Genomic DNA, 20,248 nt, shown 5'->3' on the forward strand with positions numbered 1-20,248 from the left:
AGGGAAGCTTGAAGCATCACCCTAAATGCCAGAACTGAGCCGGGCCTATGTGGAATGCGTTTGGGCCGGGCCTAGGTGGAATGCGTTGGGCCGGGCCTGGGAGACGAGAACTGCAGTGGTGAAGCGGCCGACCACCGTGGATAAACTTTCAGTTTGACATCCGAAGCGGGTGGGTTGCTGTCACCGGCGGCGATGTCGACGGCTGCAGCCACCGCCACCCTGACCTCCTCCCCCTTCGCGCGGCGGCCTCGCGCCCCGCGGGGCGGCAGGCGGACGGTGCGGCCGTGCGCGTTCCACCCGGAGGTGGCCCGCGCGGTGGAGTCGCTGCAGGCGGAGTTCCGGGAGGTGGACCGCGCCCTCGCCCTCAACTCCTCCCGCGTCTCCGCCGCATTCCGCGCCGCCCGCGTCGCTCCCCACGTAACCCGAGACCTCCACCCCGCTCTTTCTGTACCCCCGCTGCCTCCTGCTCCTGCTCCCTGACGCGCGTGCGCCTGTGTGTGAACTGCAGCACTTTGGTGGTTCGACGGGGTACGGCCACGACGACGCCGGCGGCCGGGAGGCGCTCGACTCCGTCTTCGCCCACGTCGTCGGCGCCGAGGCCGCCATCGTGCGCCCCCAGGTTCCCCCGCTACTCCACATTCCATTGCGGCGCTTGACTGAGCTGAGCTCCTAGTGACGAACTGAACTCTTCTTCTTGCTCTTTGGTTTGCCAGTTCTTCTCCGGCACGCATGCCATCGCCTGCGCTCTGTTCGCGCTGCTGCGTCCCGGACACGAGGTAATCAATATGGACACGACTGAACCGAAACGCCAAATTTTGGCGTTGTTTCTGCTGGACTGTGAGAACTCATGACAGACAACTCCTACTGCAGCTCTTGGCGGTCGCCGGGCCTCCATATGACACCCTGGAGGAGGTCATTGGGATCAGAGGTTCGGCCAATGTAGGATCGCTTAAGGACTTTGGAGTTACATACCGAGAAGTTCCGGTGAGCCGATTATTCCCCTCCAGATATCTGCTACTCTGTGTTACATTCAAGTTACATTGTGCTACTCTGTGTTACTTTGCCTCTGCTGTTCTGGTGTGTTACATTGTGCTTTTGGATGGCTTGCTAATGTGGATTCAGTTGTAGCTCGCAGCAGATGGTGGCCTTGACTGGGATGCTCTTGCGTGTGCCGTCGGACCAGAGACCGGGTGCGCGCTCATACAGAGGTCCTGCGGTTACTCGTGGCGCAAGAGCCTGGGCGTAGCTGATATCCGTAGAGCCATTGATTTGATCAAGGCAAGATTATATCATGTGTATTTTGAGGGGAGCAGAGTATTCTCTATCTATACTTAACTCATGTATGTACTGTGTAGTACGTACTGAAATTCTTCATGTTTTGGGTTTCCCTTCAGATGCAAAATCCAAACTGCAAGGTCATGGTTGACAACTGCTACGGTGAATTTGTTGAGACATCAGAGCCTCCAATGGTGGTATGTTCACGATGTTCATCATCATATGAGTAACAGAGCAGTCTTACCTAATTGCGCATTTCATATCAGGGAGCAGATCTGATTGCCGGTAGCTTGATAAAGAACCCCGGTGGTACCATCGCGCCTTGTGGTGGCTACGTTGCTGGGAAGAAAGATTTGGTTGCCGCAGCTGCAGCTCGCCTATCCGCACCGGGCCTTGGGGTGGAGTTTGGGTCCGCACCTGGACATGTTATGCGAGCAATGTTTCAGGGCTTGTTTCTTGCTCCGCAGATGGTTGGAGAGGCAGTAAAAGTAGGTTGCTTCCTAGTTCTTGAATTTTCTAGGAGATTATGCATATACTAATTGCAAGTAACAGTCTTATACTATCCACAGGGTGGTTTGCTAATTGCAGAAGTCATGTCAGCCAAGGGCTATAGAGTTCAACCACTTCCAAGGGCGCCACGCCATGATATTGTGCAGGTTGCTTTTAAGTTTAACTTTGATTAGTCTGAAAAGGCTTTAACATTAATTCACTAGCACATGAGTGTCCACACAAGCAAATATGACAGTATCCATGCATGATACAACATTACAACTTATTTTTGGATAAATCAGCATAGCTACTGTGATGTGTCACAAATTCAGAAAGCTGATGTAGTGAAAACAGATTGCAGAAAAATAAACATCAATTGAGTAGAGTAAGATAAGTGATGAATGATGGTACTCTTCCAATGTTTAAATTTCGCGGAGAACACATGGCTGGAGAATCCCTCAAATTCAAAGTTTGATCTTTACAGATGGTCAAGCAATCTCTTTAAATCATTAGACTCTGTGCCTGTCAGTGTTACCATGTCACGGCATTTTTAAGACCAAGGAAACAACAATATTTTTTGTTATACTCGCAGGCAGTAGAGCTTGGCAACAGGGAGAGACTCATAGCATTCTGTGAAGTTGTCCAACAAACCTGCCCAGTAGGATCATTTATTAAGCCAACCGCTGGGGAAACTCCTGGTTATGCTTCAGAGGTGTGTTTGTATACCCTCCTCTATAAATATGTGCTTATTGTTTAAGCTATTTTTTGAACAATATATTTGACGGCAGTTTATTCCATGTATTTACTATTTTTCTCTAACTGATGCTATGTTATTGCTATCTGCGTAGTTTCCTTTTTGTACTTTGATACAACAGTGATTAGTTCACTTGAATCAGGTCATTTTTGCTGATGGGACATTCATGGATGGAAGCACAAGCGAGCTATCATGTGACGGGCCCTTAAGAGATCCATACGCTGTCTTCTGTCAGGTAAGCTGAGAATTGGCATCCTGATTACTTGTGCTAATGCACGACAGACTCTGGGTGGGGAGCCTGGGGCATCAAATACGCCTTCTCGTCCCTTGCACTGATGGTTCTTCTCCCTTGAAACGTATCGATGCAGGGAGGAACGCATTGGACACAATGGGCTCTTGTCCTGGGTGAAGTTCTCAAGGTCATATAGCTGTTGTTACCAGAACTATATCCCATTTCTGGAATGGAGGTCACGTAGCCATTTGTTATGTTACCAAAAGACTTCCATTTATAGAAGTATAATTGACTAGTGAGTACTTAATCATTGGGTAATCTTTTCTCATTGATGCTGCTAGATCTGACACGGTGCTGACTAACAAAAGGAATTCTTTACTTAATGCAGGAACCATCATGGCCACAAAATTCTCTTGGTTGAACCTATCGGTGATTTAAGGCAACAGGTTTCAAGGCTGTGAATAATTCAGCAGGCTGCATTGTGCATCAATAGATTGCCAGAGTAAGTTGAAGCCGGAGCATCATTGATTTTGGATAGCTTATGTGATCAACTCGGCAGTTGATTAGGATTCCACACCCTAAACTGTAGTGGGTTAGTTAGAAATGCTTTGAAAGTGGTGTGTGCCATGTACTACCATTTGTATGGGTTTGCCCATTCATTCAACAAGAGATAGATGACTGTCACAGCACTTCATTTTGGAGGTTTCATTTGCGTACAGCGGATCTGCATTGCTGAATTGTTAGGGCGATTCTTTTTTATGCTTTTATATTTCAAATTTTGTTGCTTGATAGTTCAGATCTTGATAGTGCAGAGCGTGAACATGGTGCCGTGTTTATATGGCAACTAGGCCTGAACATCTGCTCTATGAACAAATTTGTGATGTATCACCCTGTCATAGTGGATTGTTGCTCCTTCCCCATCATGCTCATAGTGGTAACCTCTTGCCCCGGACACCTTCACGTGGTGTTCTTGCACACAGTCACGATGGTGTAAATTTCCTGACGTGGGTGCCATTTTTACATTTTACAAGCACGTACTGTCTGACTTTTGACTATCGGGTGCCCTTAATTACCTGACCCACACTAATGTCCCGACCACCGCACGTCCCGTTTGCTCAAGTTATGCTACTACAGTAATTTGCTGCCGTATGAGGGTGCGTATCTCTACATTTCTTGCCATAACTTAAGCATTTTCTTGCCATAACTTAAGCATGGAGTCACATAATTTACTCCGCGCTTCATTGGATGCTTCCTCTTGGATCTTTTACTGTTTTTATATTGTATATGTATTGGAGCTTTCCAAGGTTTGCAGACATAAAACGACCCACCAAGTCTTCTACTGACCGAAAGCCGGAGCACCCTGCTGAGCTCCATGGAGATGAAGATGGCCGTCAGCGCGGCCAACTGGCTCGTCGGCAAGGTGCTCAGCAAGCTGTCCGACGGGCTGGTGTCCACCTACATGGCCAGCTCCGAGCTCGGCAGCAATTTCCTGAACGCCAAGAACCAGCTGATGTACACACAGGGGCTGCTGTCCGCATCTGTGGGCAGGGACGTGGGCGACGATCCTGGCCTGCGCGGACTTCTGGGGACGCTGAGCAAGAAGGCCGACGAAGCCGAGGACGTGCTTGATGAGCTCCACTACTTCATGATCCAGGTGAGTTGCTATGTAGAGATCGAGGTGCTGAAACAGTAATATAATCTGTGATGTAGAGATCTAGGCGCCGTTGTCTAAAATGCTTCATGATTCACCCACCCAGGACGAGATCGATGGCACCAAGGAGGCTGCTGCGGAGGTGGGCGGCGGCATCAAGGGCCATTCGGTCCATGGACGCCATGTTGCTCGCTACACCCTCGGCAACTACCTTCCGTGCTTTTCATCTCCGCGCACTCTAGGTGACGAGCCTCCTGCATTTTCTGATGCTGCTGCCACCAGTGAGCTACATAGTGAACATATTAAGTTGCCATTTAACAGAGTAGCCATGTCCAAGAAAATCAAGTCTGTCATAGAGGAGATGAACTCCATATGCCTGCTTGTCTCTGACCTGCTCAAAGTCAAAACTGCAAACCACAGTAGCATTGCATTAAGCACACATGTCACCATTGAAAGGCCTCCAACTGGTTCCATAGTTCCACAAGATAGAAAACTGTATGGAAGGAATGACATTTTTGAGCAAACTGTAAATGCACTCACCGGTGGCACCTACCATGATAAAACCCTCTATGTTCTGCCTTTCGTTGGCCCTGGGGGCATCGGAAAGACGACCTTCACACAGCACCTGTATAATGATGAAAGAATCAAGGGGCACTTCCCTGTCAGGGTCTGGCTATGTGTTTCAACTAATTTTGATGTGATTAGGCTCACCAGGGAGATACTTGGCTGCATACCTGGAACTAACACAAGCACAATTGAACCAACAAACTTAGACCAACTTCAGACAGCCATTGCAGAGAGACTGGACTCCAGAAGGTTCTTAACTGTGTTGGATGATATGTGGACTTGCAAGAGTGTACGCGATTGGGAAAACCTATTGGCCCCATTCACAACAGTGGGAACCAAGGGCAGCATGATTCTTGTTACAACTCGATTGCCATCTGTAGCACAAAATGGTCAAAACAACTGATCCAATAGAGTTGCATGGTTTAGAGCCTGATGACTTCTTTGCACTGTTTGAATCATGTATATTTGGTCATAACAACCCAGGCTTTATGATGATGACTTGGTCAATGTTGCAAGAGATATTGCAAAGAAGCTAAAGGGTTCGCCACTGGCAGCAAATACAGTTGGTCGACTGTTGAAGAAAAACATCTCTTGGGAATATTGGATGGGAATTCTTGAAAAGAATGAATGGCAAAGTGCAAAAAATGATGATGATATTTTGCCATCCCTAGAAATCAGCTATAATTACCTTCATTTCCATCTGCAGAAATGCTTTTTCTATTGTGCCCTCTTCCCAGAAGATTACAAGTTTTATGATTTAGAAAAAATCACTAATTTCTGGATTGCAATGGGCATTGTAGATTCAAGTTGCCGAAATGATAAGAATTACTTAGACGAACTAGTGGACAATGGTTTTCTCATAAAAAATAGTGATAGGAATGGTGAATACTATGTGATGCATGATTTATTGCATGAACTGTCTCGGAATGTTTCGTCACAAGAGTGTGTGAACATAAGTAGTTTAAGTTTCAGAGTCAACGACATACCACAATCTATTCGGCTCTTATCAATCACCGTAGAAGATAAATATGATGAAAGTTTTGGTCGAGAAATATGTAAACTGAGGAGTGTAATAGACATTGGAAATTTGCGTACTTTGATGGTTTTTGGACCACATGATGCAGAAACAGGTGATATTCTGAGAGATGCATTTGAAGGAATAAAGAGTCTTCGAGTTCTATTTATACCTAGTCTCCCAGGCAGTTTGCCAAAAAGCTTTTCAAATCTTATCCACCTCCAATACCTTACAATCATGCCACCTAGTGATGCGCTCCTTTGCCTGTATCCACCTAGGACATTACCAAGATTTTACCACTTGAAATTCTTGGACCTCGATGGTTGGCTTGGTTGGGAATGTAATGTAATTTTGCCTAAAAACATTAGCCGCCTCATGAGTTTGCGCCATATTTATTCTTCCAAAGAATTCCATTCCGGTATTCCTGAGGTCGGAAAGATGAAATGGTTGCAGGAGCTAAGAGAATTTGATGTTAAGAAAAAAAGTGTTGGATTTGAATTGAGCCAGCTGGGGGAACTGACAGAGCTTGGGCAGCTTGGTATATGCAATCTTGAAACCGTGGCATCCAAAAAAGAAGCTAATGATGCTAAACTGAAGGATAAAAGAAATCTGAAAGAATTGGAATTAGTTTGGGGTCGAGGGGAACAGACTATAGATGGTGATGTTCTTGAGGGTCTTCAACCACCCCCTAATCTTAGCAAGCTTAGCATTATAAATTATGGTTTTGCTGCTGGTCCTTGCTGGTTGTGCAGTGACATTAGCATAAAAAGGTTGGAGTCCCTACATCTGGAGGGTATATCTTGGGACACTCTTCCATCTTTTGAGCAGTTACCACATCTCACCAACCTCAAACTGAAGAATATTGCTGGGATGCGTGTGTTTGGGCCTGGATTTTGTGGTCTTACAGAAAGAAGTTTTATGCACTTAAAGAGAATAGAGATCTGGAATATGCGAGAGCTTGAGGAATGGGTCGAGGGACCCAATGGCCCTTTGTTTTCAAGGCTTGAAAGCATCGTATGCCTCCATTGCCCCCTTATATCCTCGTTTTTCTTCTTGGAGTGTTGTACCAACCTTTGTCGACTCCGTATTGTTGATTGCCCAAAGTTGTCTCAATTACCCCCTCTGCCTCGTAGTTCTACACTAACAGACTGTTCTGTGAACAAAGAGTTTTCCAGAGGTTTGACGTATGATGGAAAGTATTTGTCTGCTAAAGACTATGAGGGCCCGTTGGCCTTCCAAAATATGGATAGAGTAGAGGCTATATATATTCGTGGGTCACCACACGTTTCATTGTCAGTGTCGGACCTCCAAAAGATGAAGTCCCTGAGAATACTAATTGCCACAGGTTGCGGCAGCATGTTCTCTGCAGAATGGTTCAATCCAGTCGTCCTTGAGGAATTGGCAGTCCATGACAAATCTTTGGACGAAGAAAATATCTCTGTAGCAGCAGGTCTGATCCCAGAGGTGGCAATGAGCAACTCACTGCATCCAGGTTCATTCCAACTGGAAGAAATGGTGGTGGAGAGCATCTCAGCGGTGCTTATTGCTCCCATTTGCAGACGCCTTGCCGCTATCCTTCACAAATTAGAGTTCTGTGATGATCAGGTGACTGAAACTTTCACGGAAGAGCAAGAGCAAGCACTTAATCTTCTCACCTCCCTCCAAAGTCTAGATTTTACAAGCTGCAAACTGCGGTCTCTCCCTCGGCTATATGGCCTTTCTTCTCTCACGGAACTTTCGATCTTCAAATGTGATGGAATCCAGTCACTGCCGTCCAAGGAGGACCTCCCCGCTTCACTGCTGTTACTAGACGTAAGTGGCTGCAGTCGTGAGATAAAAGAGCAAGCCCAGAAACTTAAAGAAGCAAACCCTTGTTTATTTGTTCGTCAGGTACGTAACACTCATTTTTTGAATCTAGCAAATTGTTGGAAAGGCAGTAAAAATAGTCTGCTTATCAGTTCTTGGCTCTCCTAAGAAATTATGCATCCAATTGCAAGTGACAGTCTTATACTTTCCACAGAGATATTTTTGAGTTCAACCACTTCCGAGGGTTCCACAGGGAATATTGTGCAGGTTGCCTTCAGTTTAACATTAAATTGTCCCAAAGTCTTTCTTTTTTTGCTATGTTTTGTTATCTGCATACTTTCCTTTTTTGCTTTGATATAAGACTGATTAGTCCGTTCACTTGAATCAGATCATTTTTGCTGACGGGGCATTCATGGATGGAAGCACAAGTGTGCTATTCCTCTGCCAGGTCGGTTACTTGTACTAAAATGTACAGCAGAGCAGGTGGAGAAACTAAAAGAATCAAACCCTTGTTTATCTGTTGAGGTAAGTAGCATTCACTTTTTGACACCTAGCTAGTTTCTGAAATCTCATGATTTACTCGTGTCATTGCAGAAGTAGGCAATCGTAGCAGTACGCTATCCAAGGCGTTGTACAACAAAATGCATATGGAGTCACACATGTATTTCAAGTCGATATCTGCAGGTGAGGGCATGCAAAATATAGTCCATTCCCATGCTTCTACGTTTGCCCATGTATCTACTAGTACACGGCTCCTATTTTCATAGTCGCAACTGTTAATTCATATATACAGTATTGTTAGCTTTGTTCTTCCTCGTATTTGAGAGCACCCTGTTTATGAAATGGCCCATTCCAGTTTGCATATGTAGCAGCTGCATGATTTCACCTTTGTAAACCCCGTCAAGTAAAAAGTTTGCTGTCAGGAATACTAACACTATATTCGACCATCTTATTTTCAGAACTATATAACAGGCAGCCAGGTTGAATACGGGACAGCAGGTGCAACTTACTCTGTTCTGTGCAAGTTGTGCCTCATCTTGGATGACCGTCTGACATCCGGAGGTAGACAAGCCGGTGAGTCGATTTCTCCCCCTCCCAGCCACCCACTACTCTGTGTTCCATGGTGCTTTAGATGGGTTGCTGATGTGGGTTCAGTTGTAGCTCGCAGCAGATGGTGGCCTCGACTGGGATGCGCATGCCATCGGACCGGAGACTGGATGTGCGCTCATACAGAGGTCGTGCAGTTACTGTAGAGCCATCGAGTTGATCAAGGCAAGATTATATTCTGAATTTTGGAGCAAGTATATTGCATACCTAGTAAACTCACGTGTTTGCTGACATTGTTCATGGTTTGGATCTCCTCTTAGATGCAAAATCCAAACTACAAGGTCATGGTTGACAACCGCTATGGTGAATTCGTTGAGACATCAGAGCCTTCAATGGTGGTGTGTTCATGATGGTCATCATCATATATTCATAGGAATGACAGAGAGGATTTTACCTAATCAGGAATTTGCATGGCAGGGAGAGGATCTGATAGCGAGTAGCTTGATGAAGAACCCCGGTGGTACCATTGTGCCTTGTGGCGGTTATGTTGCTAGGAAGAAAGATTTGGTTACCGCAGCTGCAGCTTGCCTATCAGCTGCACCTGGCGTTGGGGTGGAGTTTAGGTCAGCACCTGGCCATGTTATGCGACCTGTTTCAAGGCTTGTTTCTTTCTCCGCAAGTTGTTGGAGAGGCAGTAAAAGCAGGTTTCTTATCAGCTCTTGCCGTTTCTAGTAAAGGTCATGCCAGCCAAGGGCTATTCGAATTCAACTACTTCTGAGGGTTCCACGCCATGAAATTGTGCAGGTTTCCTTAACTTTAACATTAAATTGTCCTAAATACTTATTTTTGGCGATGTTTTGTTATCTGCATAGTTTCCCTTTTTGCTTTGATGCAAGAGTAATTAGTCCGTTCACTTGAATCAGGCCATTTTCGCTATCGGGGAGTGCAAGGGAGGATGGAAGCACAAGTGGGCTATCATGTGACGGGGCCCTTAAGAGATCCGTATGATGTCTACTGTCAGGTCAGTTACTTGTACTAAAATGCAGAACAGGCTTTGATGGGCAACAGATTTAAGGTTGAGAACCTGGGGCATCAAATACGCCCTCTCCTCCCTTGCACTAATGGCTCTTCCCTTGAAACATATCGATGAAGGAAGGAACGCAATGGACACAGTGGGCTCTTGTCCTGGGTGAAGTTCTGAATGTCACGGTTTGTTACCAGAAGACTTCCCGTTTCTTGAATAGGTAGGTTCTTCGTTAACTATGACTGATTGGTGTGTGTGTGTGTGTGTGTGTGTGTGTTGATTGATGGGAATCATCAGGTAATCTTCATAATTTTCTTGTTACTGATGCTCTGATGCTGTCAGATCTGACACGGTGCTAGCTAGCTAAATAACTGACACAAGGATTTCCTTGATCCAGGAACCATCATGCTCACAAAATCTTTTGGTTGAATCGACGAGTGATCTAAAAGCAGCAGATGTGTTTCAAGTTTGTGAAGAGTTCAGCAGGCTTGCACTGATTGATTAGCAGGGCAACTTCAAGGCAGAGCATTGTCCATATATACTGGATACCAGTTTGAACTGAATGGATTAGTTAGAAATGCTTCCAAACCGATGTACCTGTTGTATGAGTTTGCCAATTCAAGAAGAGATAGATGACTGTCACAGAACAGCACTTTATTTTGGGGGTTCTTTTGTGTAGAATGAATGCATGTTGCTGAAGTGTTAGGGCGATTTTTTTATGATGTTATATTTCAACTTTGCCACTTAATTGCCCAAATCAGTTTGCAGAGTCTGCTCATACACATTTTTCACAGAAAAAAAATGTTCTACTCCCTCCGTCCCACAATATAAGAACGTTTTTGACACTATGGGACGGAGGGAGTACTTTTTATGAAGATTATTGTACCTGCCTACCTGGTTTAACTTCATGGAGTACTTGATTTTCCTGGTCAAAGATAAGTAGTACCTCTGTCTATTCTTGTCACTATATATGATTAGTTTCGCCGCCCGCCTCCTCCGGCACAAGCTTCTTCACCGCCGCAGGCTCCAGCAGACCCTACAGAATCAATCGCCCATTTTACAGCTTAGTGGTGCCAATGCACAGGATGCCAAAGGTGTTACGATAATCTGAATGCCAAGTTGTTTGTTTCACCTGTGCGATGTGTCCCTCGGTGCTCCACGCCCGCGATCTGACCCAGGATAAGCTTTCAGTTTCACATCCCAAGCTGTCGCCGGCCGCCGGCGATGTCGACGGCCGCAGCCACCGCCACCCTGACCTCCTCCCCCTTCGTCGCGCGGCGGCCTCGCGCCCCGCGGGGCGGCAGGCGGGCGGTGCGGCCGTGCGCGTGCGCGTTCCACCCGGAGGTGGCCCGTGCGGTGGAGTCGCTGCAGGCGGAGTTCCGGGAGGTGGACCGCGCCCTCGCCCTCAACTTCTCCCGCGTCTCCGCCGCCTTCCGCGCCGCCCGCGTCGCCCCGCACGTAACCCCTCGTATCCCCGTCCCCTGCTGCTCATAGTTACCTGCAAACTGCAGCACTTTGGCGGGTCGACGGGGTACGGCCACGACGACGCCGGCGGCCGGGAGGCGCTCGACTCCGTCTTCGCCCACGTCGTCGGCGCCGAGGCCGCCATCGTGCGCCCCCAGGTTTTCCCATCCATCCCACACTCCACTGTCGCTACTGTGATGTGTCACAAATTCAGAAAGCTGATGTAGTGAAAACAGATTGCAGAAAAATAAACATCAATGGAGTAGAGTAAGATAAGTGATGAATGATGGTACTCTTCCAATGTTTAAATTTCGCGGAGAACACATGGCTGGAGAATCCCTCAAATTCAAAGTTTGATCTTTACAGATGGTCACATCACTTCATTTTGAAGGATGCTTTGTGTACCAAAGGATACACTTCGCTTATGTTTATATATATACTTCCTTCGCCTAAAAGAGAATTTAATTTAGCGGCTCTTTCTAAAAGGCGTGAATGCAAATACTTGAAATTTTGTCACTCAATAGTTGGGATGAGTTTTGTACGCCATCCTCCTCTGGTCGATTGCTCCCTCCTAGCTAGGGTTCCTCCTAAGCTCAAGTAGCAAACGTCATCGTGCTTACCTCTTGCCGCCGCATCAGCCTCGTCCCTGACACCTTCACGTGTTGTTCTTGCACAGTCACCATAGATAGAGGTGTCCATTTCCTGACATGGGTGCCATTTTTACATTTTACAAGTACGTACTGTGTGTCTTTTGATTATCAGGTTCTCTTAATTACGTGACATGCTCAAGTTATGTTACTGTTAGTCATTTTCTGTTTACTAAATCGCCTACTATACTACTAATTTGCTGCCGTATGAGGGTGCGTATTTCTACATTTCCTGCCATAACTTAAGCATGGAGCGTGTGTGTGTACGCAATGAAGCAAGATTGGTTGCAGCATGGAGTCGTTGGGTTCAGAGCGAAGCGCGTTGGCTCACATAATTTACTCCGCTTCATTGGATGCTTCCTCCTGGAGCAGGTGCACCGGTGCGTCCTTAACCGTTTTATATTGTATGTATTGGAGCTTTGCAAGGTCGAGATAATGAATCTTGCAGACATAAAACGACCCACCAAGTCTTCTTTGCAAACACTACCACCACCAGCAGCTCCCATTAACCCAAAGAGATTTCAGTCAACGGAGCAGCACCCCGCTGAGCGACTGCCATGGAGATGAAGATGGCTGTTGGCGTGGCCAACTGGCTCGTCGGTAAGGTGCTCACCAAGCTGTCCGACGGGCTGGTATCTACCTACATGGCCAGCTCCGAGCTCGGCAGCAACTTCCTGACCGCCAAGAACCAGCTGATGTACACACAGGCGCTGTTGTCCGCATCCGTGGGCAGGGACGTGGGCGACGATCCTGGCCTGCGCGGACTTCTGGGGACGCTGAGCAACAAGGCCGACGAGGCCGAGGACGTGCTCGATGAGCTCCACTACTTCATGATCCAGGTGAGTTGCTAACTTGCTATGTAGAAATCGAGGTGCCGGTCAGTAATAGAAATATAGAATCCGCGATGTAGAGATCTAGGTGTCACACGTTGTCTAAAATAATCCATGATTCACCCACCCAGGACGAGATCGATGGTACCAAGGAGGCTGCTGCGGAGGTGGGCGGCGGAATCAAGGGTCACTCCATCCATGGACGCCATGTTGCTCGCTACACCCTCGGTAACTGCCTCCCGTGCTTTTCATCTCCACGCACTCAAGGTGATGAGCCTCCTGCAGTTGCTGCTGCTGCTGCTGCTACCAACAGTGAAGACAAGCCTGGTACCAGTAATGATGATGGCGATGTTGATATTAAGTTGCCATTCAACAGAATAGCCATGTCCAAGAAAATCAAGTCCGTAATAGAGGAGATGAACTCCATATGCATACTTGTCTCTGACCTGCTCAAAGTCAAAACTGCAAACCAGAGTAGCATTGCATTAAGCACACATGTCACCACTGAAAGGCCTCCCACTGGCTCCATAGTTCCACAAGATAGAAAACTGTATGGAAGGAGTGACATTTTTGAGCAAACTATAAATGCACTCACCAGTGGCACTTACCATGATAAAACCCTCTCTGTCCTGCCTTTTGTTGGGCCTGGGGGCATCGGCAAGACGACCTTCACCCAACACTTGTATAATGATGAAGCGGTCAAGGGACACTTCCCTGTCAGAGTCTGGGTATGTGTCTCAACTAATTTTGATGTGATTAGGCTCACCCGGGAGATTCTTGGCTGCATACCTGTAACTAATGCTATCACTAATGCCAGCACAGTTGAACCAACAAATTTAGACCAACTTCAAAGAGCCATTTCAGAGAGACTGGACTCCAATAGGTTCTTAATTGTCTTGGATGATGTGTGGACATGCAAGAGTGAGCGTGATTGGAAAAACCTATTAGCCCCATTCACAACAGGGGGAACCAAGGGCAGCATGGTTCTTGTCACAACTCGATTGCCAGCTGTAGCACACATGGTCAAAACAACTGATCCAATAGAACTGCATGGTTTAGAGCCTGATGCCTTCTTTGCACTGTTTGAAGCATGCATGTTTGGTCGTAACAAACCCAGGATTTATGATGATGACTTAGTAAATGTTGCAAGAGATATTGCAAAGAAACTGAAGGGTTCGCCACTTGCAGCAAATACAGTTGGTCGGTTGTTGAAGAAAAACATGTCTTGGGAATATTGGATGGGAATTCTTGAAAAGAATGAATGGCAAAGTGCAAAAAATGATGATGATATTTTGCCGTCTCTGCAAATCAGCTATAACTACCTTCCTTTTCATCTGCAGAAATGCTTCTTTTATTGTGCCCTCTTCCCAGAAGATTACAGGTTTTATGATTTGAAAAAAATCACTAATTTCTGGATTGCAATGGGTATTGTAGACCCAAATTGCCAAAACGACAAGAATTACTTAGACGAACTAGTGGACAATGGTTTTCTCATAAAGGATAGTGATAGTGATGGTGATGAATACTACGTGATGCATGATTTATTGCATGAACTATCTCGGAATGTTTCATCACAAGAGTGTGTGAATATAAGTAGTTTAAGTTTTAGAGTCAGTGACATCCCACAATCTATTCGGCACTTATCGATCACTATAGAAGATAAATATGATGAAAGTTTTTGTCAAGAAATATGTAAACTGAAGAGTGTAATAGACATTGGAAATTTGCGTACTTTGATGGTTTTTCAATTATATGACTCAGAAAGAGGTTATATTCTGAGAGATGCATTTGAAGGAATAAAGAGTCTCCGGGTTCTATTTATAGCTAGCCTTCCAGAATATTTGCCAGAAAGTTTTTCCAATCTTATCCACCTCCAATACCTTGAACTCATAGTGCCTCTTGGTGAGAAAGATAATAAGCATTCACCTAGGACATTACCAAGATTTTACCACTTGAGATTCTTGGACCTCTTTGATTGGCACGATCATATAATTTTCTTTCCTAAAAGCATTAGCCGCCTCGTGAGCTTACGCCATATTTATTCTTCCAAAGAATTCCATTCCCGTATCCCTGAGATCGGAAAGATGAAGTGGTTACAGGAGCTAAGAGAATTTCGTGTTAAGAAGGAAAGTGTTGGATTTGAACTGAGCCAGCTGGGGGAATTGACAGAGCTTGTTGGGCAGCTTGCTATATATAATCTTGAAACCGTGGCATCCAAAAGAGAAGCTAATGATGCTAAACTGAAGGATAAAAGAAATCTGAAAGAATTGAAACTAATTTGGGGTGCAGGGCAACAGATTACAGATGGTGATGTTCTCGAGGGTCTTCAACCACCCCCAAATCTTAGAGAGCTTGGCATTACAAATTATGGTTTTGCCGTTGGTCCTAGCTGGTTGTGCAGTGACATTAGCATAAAAAGGCTGGAGTCTCTACATCTGAATGGTATATCTTGGGACACTCTTCCACCTTTTGAGCAGTTACCACAGCTCACCAACCTCAAACTGGAGAATATTGCTGGGATGCATGTGTTTGGACCAGGATTTGGTGGTCTTACAGAGAGAAGTTTTATGTACCTGAAAACAGTTAAGATTGAGAATATGCCAGAACTTGGGGAATGGGTCGGGGGGGACAATAGCCCTTTGTTTTCAAGGCTTGAAAGCATTGTATGCCACTATTGCCCCCGTCTGTCCTCGTTTTCCTTCTTGGAATGTTGTACCAACCTTTGTCGACTTGATATTATTAATTGCCCAAAGTTGTCTCAGATACCCCCTCTGCCTCAAACTTCTACACTGACAGAGTTATGTGTGGGATATGGGTTTCAGGCAAGTTTGTCATATGATGGAAAGTATTTGTCTGCTGATGGGTATAAGGGTGCTTTGGCCTTCCAAAATATGGATAGAGTGGAGGTCATAAGAATTTTTAGTTCACCACATGTCTCATTGTCAGTGTCAGACCTCCAAAGGATGAAATCCCTGAGAGAACTAGTTGCCATAGGCTGCGCCAGCATATTCTCTGCAGAATGGTTCGATGCAGTCGTCCTAAAGGAATTGGCAGCTCATGATAAATCTTTGGACGAAGAAAATATCTCTGTAGCAGCAGGTCTGATCCCGGAGGTGGCAATTAGCAAATCATCGCATCCAGGTTCATTCCGACTGGAATACATGGAGGTGACTAGCATCTCGGCAGTGCTTATTGCTCCTATTTGCAGACGCCTGGCCGCTACCCTTCACACATTAAGGTTCTATTATGATGAGGTGACTGAAACCGTCACGGAAGAGCAAGAAGAAGCGCTTCATCTTCTCACCTGCCTCCAAAGTCTATATTTCACATGCTGCAAACTGCGATCTCTCCCTCGGCTATATGGCCTTTCTTCTCTCAGGAAACTTTCGATCGCAGACTGTGATGGAATCCAATCACTGCCGCCCAAGGAGGACTTCCCCACTTCACTGCTAATACTAGACGTAAGTGATTGCTGCAGCCGTGAAATAAAAGAGGAAGCCGAGAAATTAAAAGAAGCAAACCCTTGTTTATCTGTTGAGGTAAGTAACACTCACTTTTTGAAACCTAGCTAGCGTATGAAATCTGAAGATTTACTGGTGTCATTGCAGAAGTAGGCAATCTAAGCCGTACCATATCCAAGTAACCGCTTGAGGGTGCCACATATATTTCAAGTCGATATCTACAGGTGAGGGCATGCAAAATCAACTTCCGCTCCTCAATTCATCATCTCATTCACAGTGTATGAAGCCACTTTCCTTTTTGTTTTTTGTTTGTTAAAGGAGGGAGTGCCCTGGGTTGCTTGGTTTAATTTGCATGGCACATATAGTCCATTTCCATGCTTCTATGTTTGCACATGTAACTTTACACGGCTTCATTTTTCGTAGTCACAACTGTTAATTTCATATACAGTATTGTTAGACTTTGTTCTCCCATATTAGACAGCTGCATGATTTCATTTTTGCAGACCTCGTCGAGAATACTAAGGCTACATATTTAGCCATCTTATTTTCAGAACTAGAAGACAGGGACAGGCAGCAAGCTCGAATACTGGAACTTGTGACAACCAGAGTTAACCATGCTGGTGAGTCGATTTCTCCCCCTCCCAGCCACCCACCACTCTATTACATGGTGCTTTGGATGGGTTGCTGATGGGGATTCGGTTGCACATGTAACTATTACACGGCTTCTTTTTTTCGTAGTCACAACTGTTAATTTCATTTGCAGCATTATTAGCTTTTCTTCTCCCTAATATTAGATAGCACCTATTTTTGAAACGGCACATGCCAGTTTGCATGTAGCAACTGCATGATTTCACCTTTGTAAATCTCGTCAAGTAAATTTGCTGTCAGGAATACTAAGACTATATTTTCGGCCATCTTATTTTCAGAACTATAAGACAGGGGGGCAGATCAAATACGGGACAGCAGGTGCAACTTACTCTGTTCTGTGCAAATTGTTCCTCATCTTGGATAACCGTATGACATCCAGAAGTAGCCAAGCCGGTGAGTCGAATGCTCCCCCCACCCAGTCATTCACTACTCTGTTACATGGTGCTTTAGATGGGTTGCTGATGTGGATTTGGTTGTAGCTTGCAGCTAAACCTGGGAATAGTTTGGATCAAAACTTAGTTTTTGGTTTGGTTTTTGATTTGGTCTCACTAGTTTGGTCTCTACTGGATTTAGATAGACAAACAATTTGGATCGGTTTGGGTTGTGGCTAATAACGGATTGGATAGGTTTGGGTTGGGTGCATACTTATGGGTTGAAAACTGCTGCAAACTATGGTTTGAGACCGGATTGATGGATTAGTCTAAAGCGAAGGTCCAAATGCCACCGCCTTCCCAGCACGCTCAGTCGCTTCTTGTCAATCTATCCATCGTCCAGCCCAAGCTTCGTCCACGTGCGTACTCGCGCCATGGACGCCTCTGACTTGGGAGAAGATGATCTTGACTTGGACCTGCTGCACCTCCATGACCACGCCGACGACAAGGGTGACATCCATGACCACGCCGACGCCGGCGTAGAACCTAGGATGTTGGGAATAAGCCGTGACCGGCACGGTGGTGACCGGCGTGCGTGTGTGCCAGGAGCGGTCTGTGCAGGCCACATGCGCGTGTGTGCGTTTGTCCGCGTGTGTGTGCGCCAGGAGTGATCCGTGCAGGGCACGGGCGCGTGTGTGTGCATGCATCGGGAGCGTGGCATGGGCGTCGGGCGCGCGAGCCGGCTGCGTCGAGTGCGTGCATGCGCGTCGGGCGCGCGAGCCGTGTAGCGTGGGACGTGGCGAGTGTGCGAGTGGGGTGCGTGAGAGCGCGGCGTGGCACATGAGTGCACGCGCGTCTCCTGTGTATTGTACCAAGCGGATCGAGTTCGTGCTCGAGGAGAAAAACAGAAAAACCGTCGATGCGGTAAGGTGTTTGTCCGTGACCAAATTCTCTGTGTCCATTCTCCCACTGTGTCTTGTTGTCTGCGGTGATGACCGGTGCGCCGGGAGTCCGTTTTAGCTAACACAGGAGACGCCGGCGACCAACACACCCTGAGCAAACGATCATGACCTGAACGGCAACTGTCTTCTTCAAGTTTGTTTGTATCCAAGTTCCAACACCCGAGTAGCACATACTCACTAGTCAGTTACACGGCTGCTGTGCTTTCTCCATGGTTTGAGTTTGTGGGTTTAATCCAAAACTTGGAAACAGTTTGAGCTGGATTGGGTGGGAAATACGTATAGTTTGGTTTGGCGTGAATTCTAGCTACAAGTTTTTGGTTTGGATTGGTTTGGACGCTGGAGCTATATACAGTCTGGACTGGTTTTGGCCTGGATGTCAAACTATTCACAGGTTTACTTGCAGCAAATGGTGGCCTTGACTGGGATGCGCATGCGCTGCGCATGCCATCAGACAGGAGACTGGATGCCGTCATACAGAGGTCATGCGGTTACTCGTGGGTAATCACCCTGGGATAGCTGATACTCGTAGAGCCATCGATTTGTTCAAGGCAAGATTATATTCTGAATTTTGGGGCAAGTATACTGCATATGCCTAGTTAACGCACGTATTTGCTGACATTGTTCATGGTTTGGATCTCCTTTTAGATGCAAGATCCAAGCTGTAAGGTCATGGTTGACAACCGCTATGGTGAATTCGTTGAGACATCGGAGCCACTTCCAAGGGTCATGTCAGCCAGGGGCTATTGAAGTTCATGCCAGCCAGGGGCTATTAGAATTCAACCACTTCCAAGGGTCCCATGTGTTAGAGTTGTGTCGAATATTATTGTACAAGTTAGGTTATAGTTGGACTTGGAGTCGTATGGTGTGTAGACATGATATGGAGTCGTGTCCAAGTAGGACACTTGTATCCTAGGCCTCTCATATATAGCGGGGTAGACACATGATGTAACCTATGCCAACATAATAGCACAGGCACGCGGGGGAACCGGCGGTGTGTGCCGGTGCCCGAGCGGCGGGGTGCAGTATTGTAGCGGTATCACGAGGAGGAGCGCCCATAGTCAAGCCCCGGGGATGTAGCCATATTGGTGAACCTTGTTAACAAATCTCGATGTCTTGTTCGTGTGATTGCTTGGTCCTCGGTAGATGGACGGAATGCCTCGGATTAATTCTAACACCATGCCATGATGATGTGCAGGTTGCCTTAGCTTTAACATTAAACCATCCCACTATGTTTGCTATGTTTTATTATCTGCATAGTTTCCTTTTTTGCTTTGATGGAAGAGTGATTAGTTTGCTCGCTGAATCAGGTCATCTTTGCTGACAGGACGGACATTCATGGATGGAAGCACAAGCGAGCTATCATGTGATGGGCCCTTAAGAGATCCATATGCTGTCTTCTGTCGGGTCAGTTGCCTGTACTAAAATGCAGAACTGACTCTGATGGGCCCCATGTTTGAGGTTGAGACTTGAGAGCCTGGGCCATCAAGTAGCGTTCTCCCATGCATTGATGGCTCTCCTCCCTTGAAACGTGTCGATGCAGGGAGGGCACACCTGGGCACAGTGGGCTCTGCTCCTGGGTGAAGTTCTGAAGGTCATATGGCTGTTTGTTACTCCCTCCATTCCACAATATAGTGCTTCCTCTATCCCCGTGCTTCAACTTTGACCGTAAATTTAACTATCAAGACCGATTGCGGCGGGAGCAAAAAATATATCAGTGAATTCGTATTCGAAAAAAGTTTTCAATTATATATTTTTTTCTTCCGCTGCAATTGGTCTCATTGGTTAAATTTATGGTCAAAATTGGACCTCGGGAAGCGCGGGCGCACTATATTTTGGAATGGAGGGAGTACTAGAAGACTTCCCAATTCTGGAATGTGTAGGATCTTCGTTATTGATTAGTGTGTGTTGATTCATGGGAATCATTAGGTAATCTTCATAATTTGCTTGTTACTGATGCTGTCAGATCTGACACGGTGCTAGCTAGCTAACTAACTGACACAAGGAA

General features: G+C 46.2%; 1 protein-coding gene and 2 pseudogenes across 1 annotated transcript; all 3 read left to right on the forward strand.

The window, feature by feature from the left end:
• Positions 1–149: 149 nt before the first annotated feature.
• Positions 150–3,434, forward strand: LOC119356922 (uncharacterized protein YnbB-like). The gene is made up of 12 exons (XM_037623914.1): positions 150–417; positions 509–619; positions 714–776; positions 871–984; positions 1,129–1,278; positions 1,395–1,472; positions 1,542–1,763; positions 1,845–1,931; positions 2,357–2,476; positions 2,661–2,753; positions 2,887–3,045; positions 3,139–3,434. The coding sequence occupies exons 1-11, from the start codon at positions 193–195 to the stop codon at positions 2,944–2,946; spliced, it is 1,323 nt and encodes a 440-aa protein (XP_037479811.1). The 5' UTR covers positions 150–192; the 3' UTR covers positions 2,947–3,045; positions 3,139–3,434.
• Positions 3,435–3,574: 140 nt separating this feature from the next.
• Positions 3,575–10,080, forward strand: LOC119356924 (annotated as a pseudogene).
• A 1,865-nt stretch (positions 10,081–11,945) lies between these two features.
• Positions 11,946–19,935, forward strand: LOC119356923 (annotated as a pseudogene).
• Positions 19,936–20,248: the final 313 nt, after the last annotated feature.

The sequence above is a fragment of the Triticum dicoccoides genome, chromosome 2A (assembly GCF_002162155.2).
Source record: "Triticum dicoccoides isolate Atlit2015 ecotype Zavitan chromosome 2A, WEW_v2.0, whole genome shotgun sequence".
Classification (NCBI taxonomy): domain Eukaryota; kingdom Viridiplantae; phylum Streptophyta; class Magnoliopsida; order Poales; family Poaceae; genus Triticum; species Triticum dicoccoides.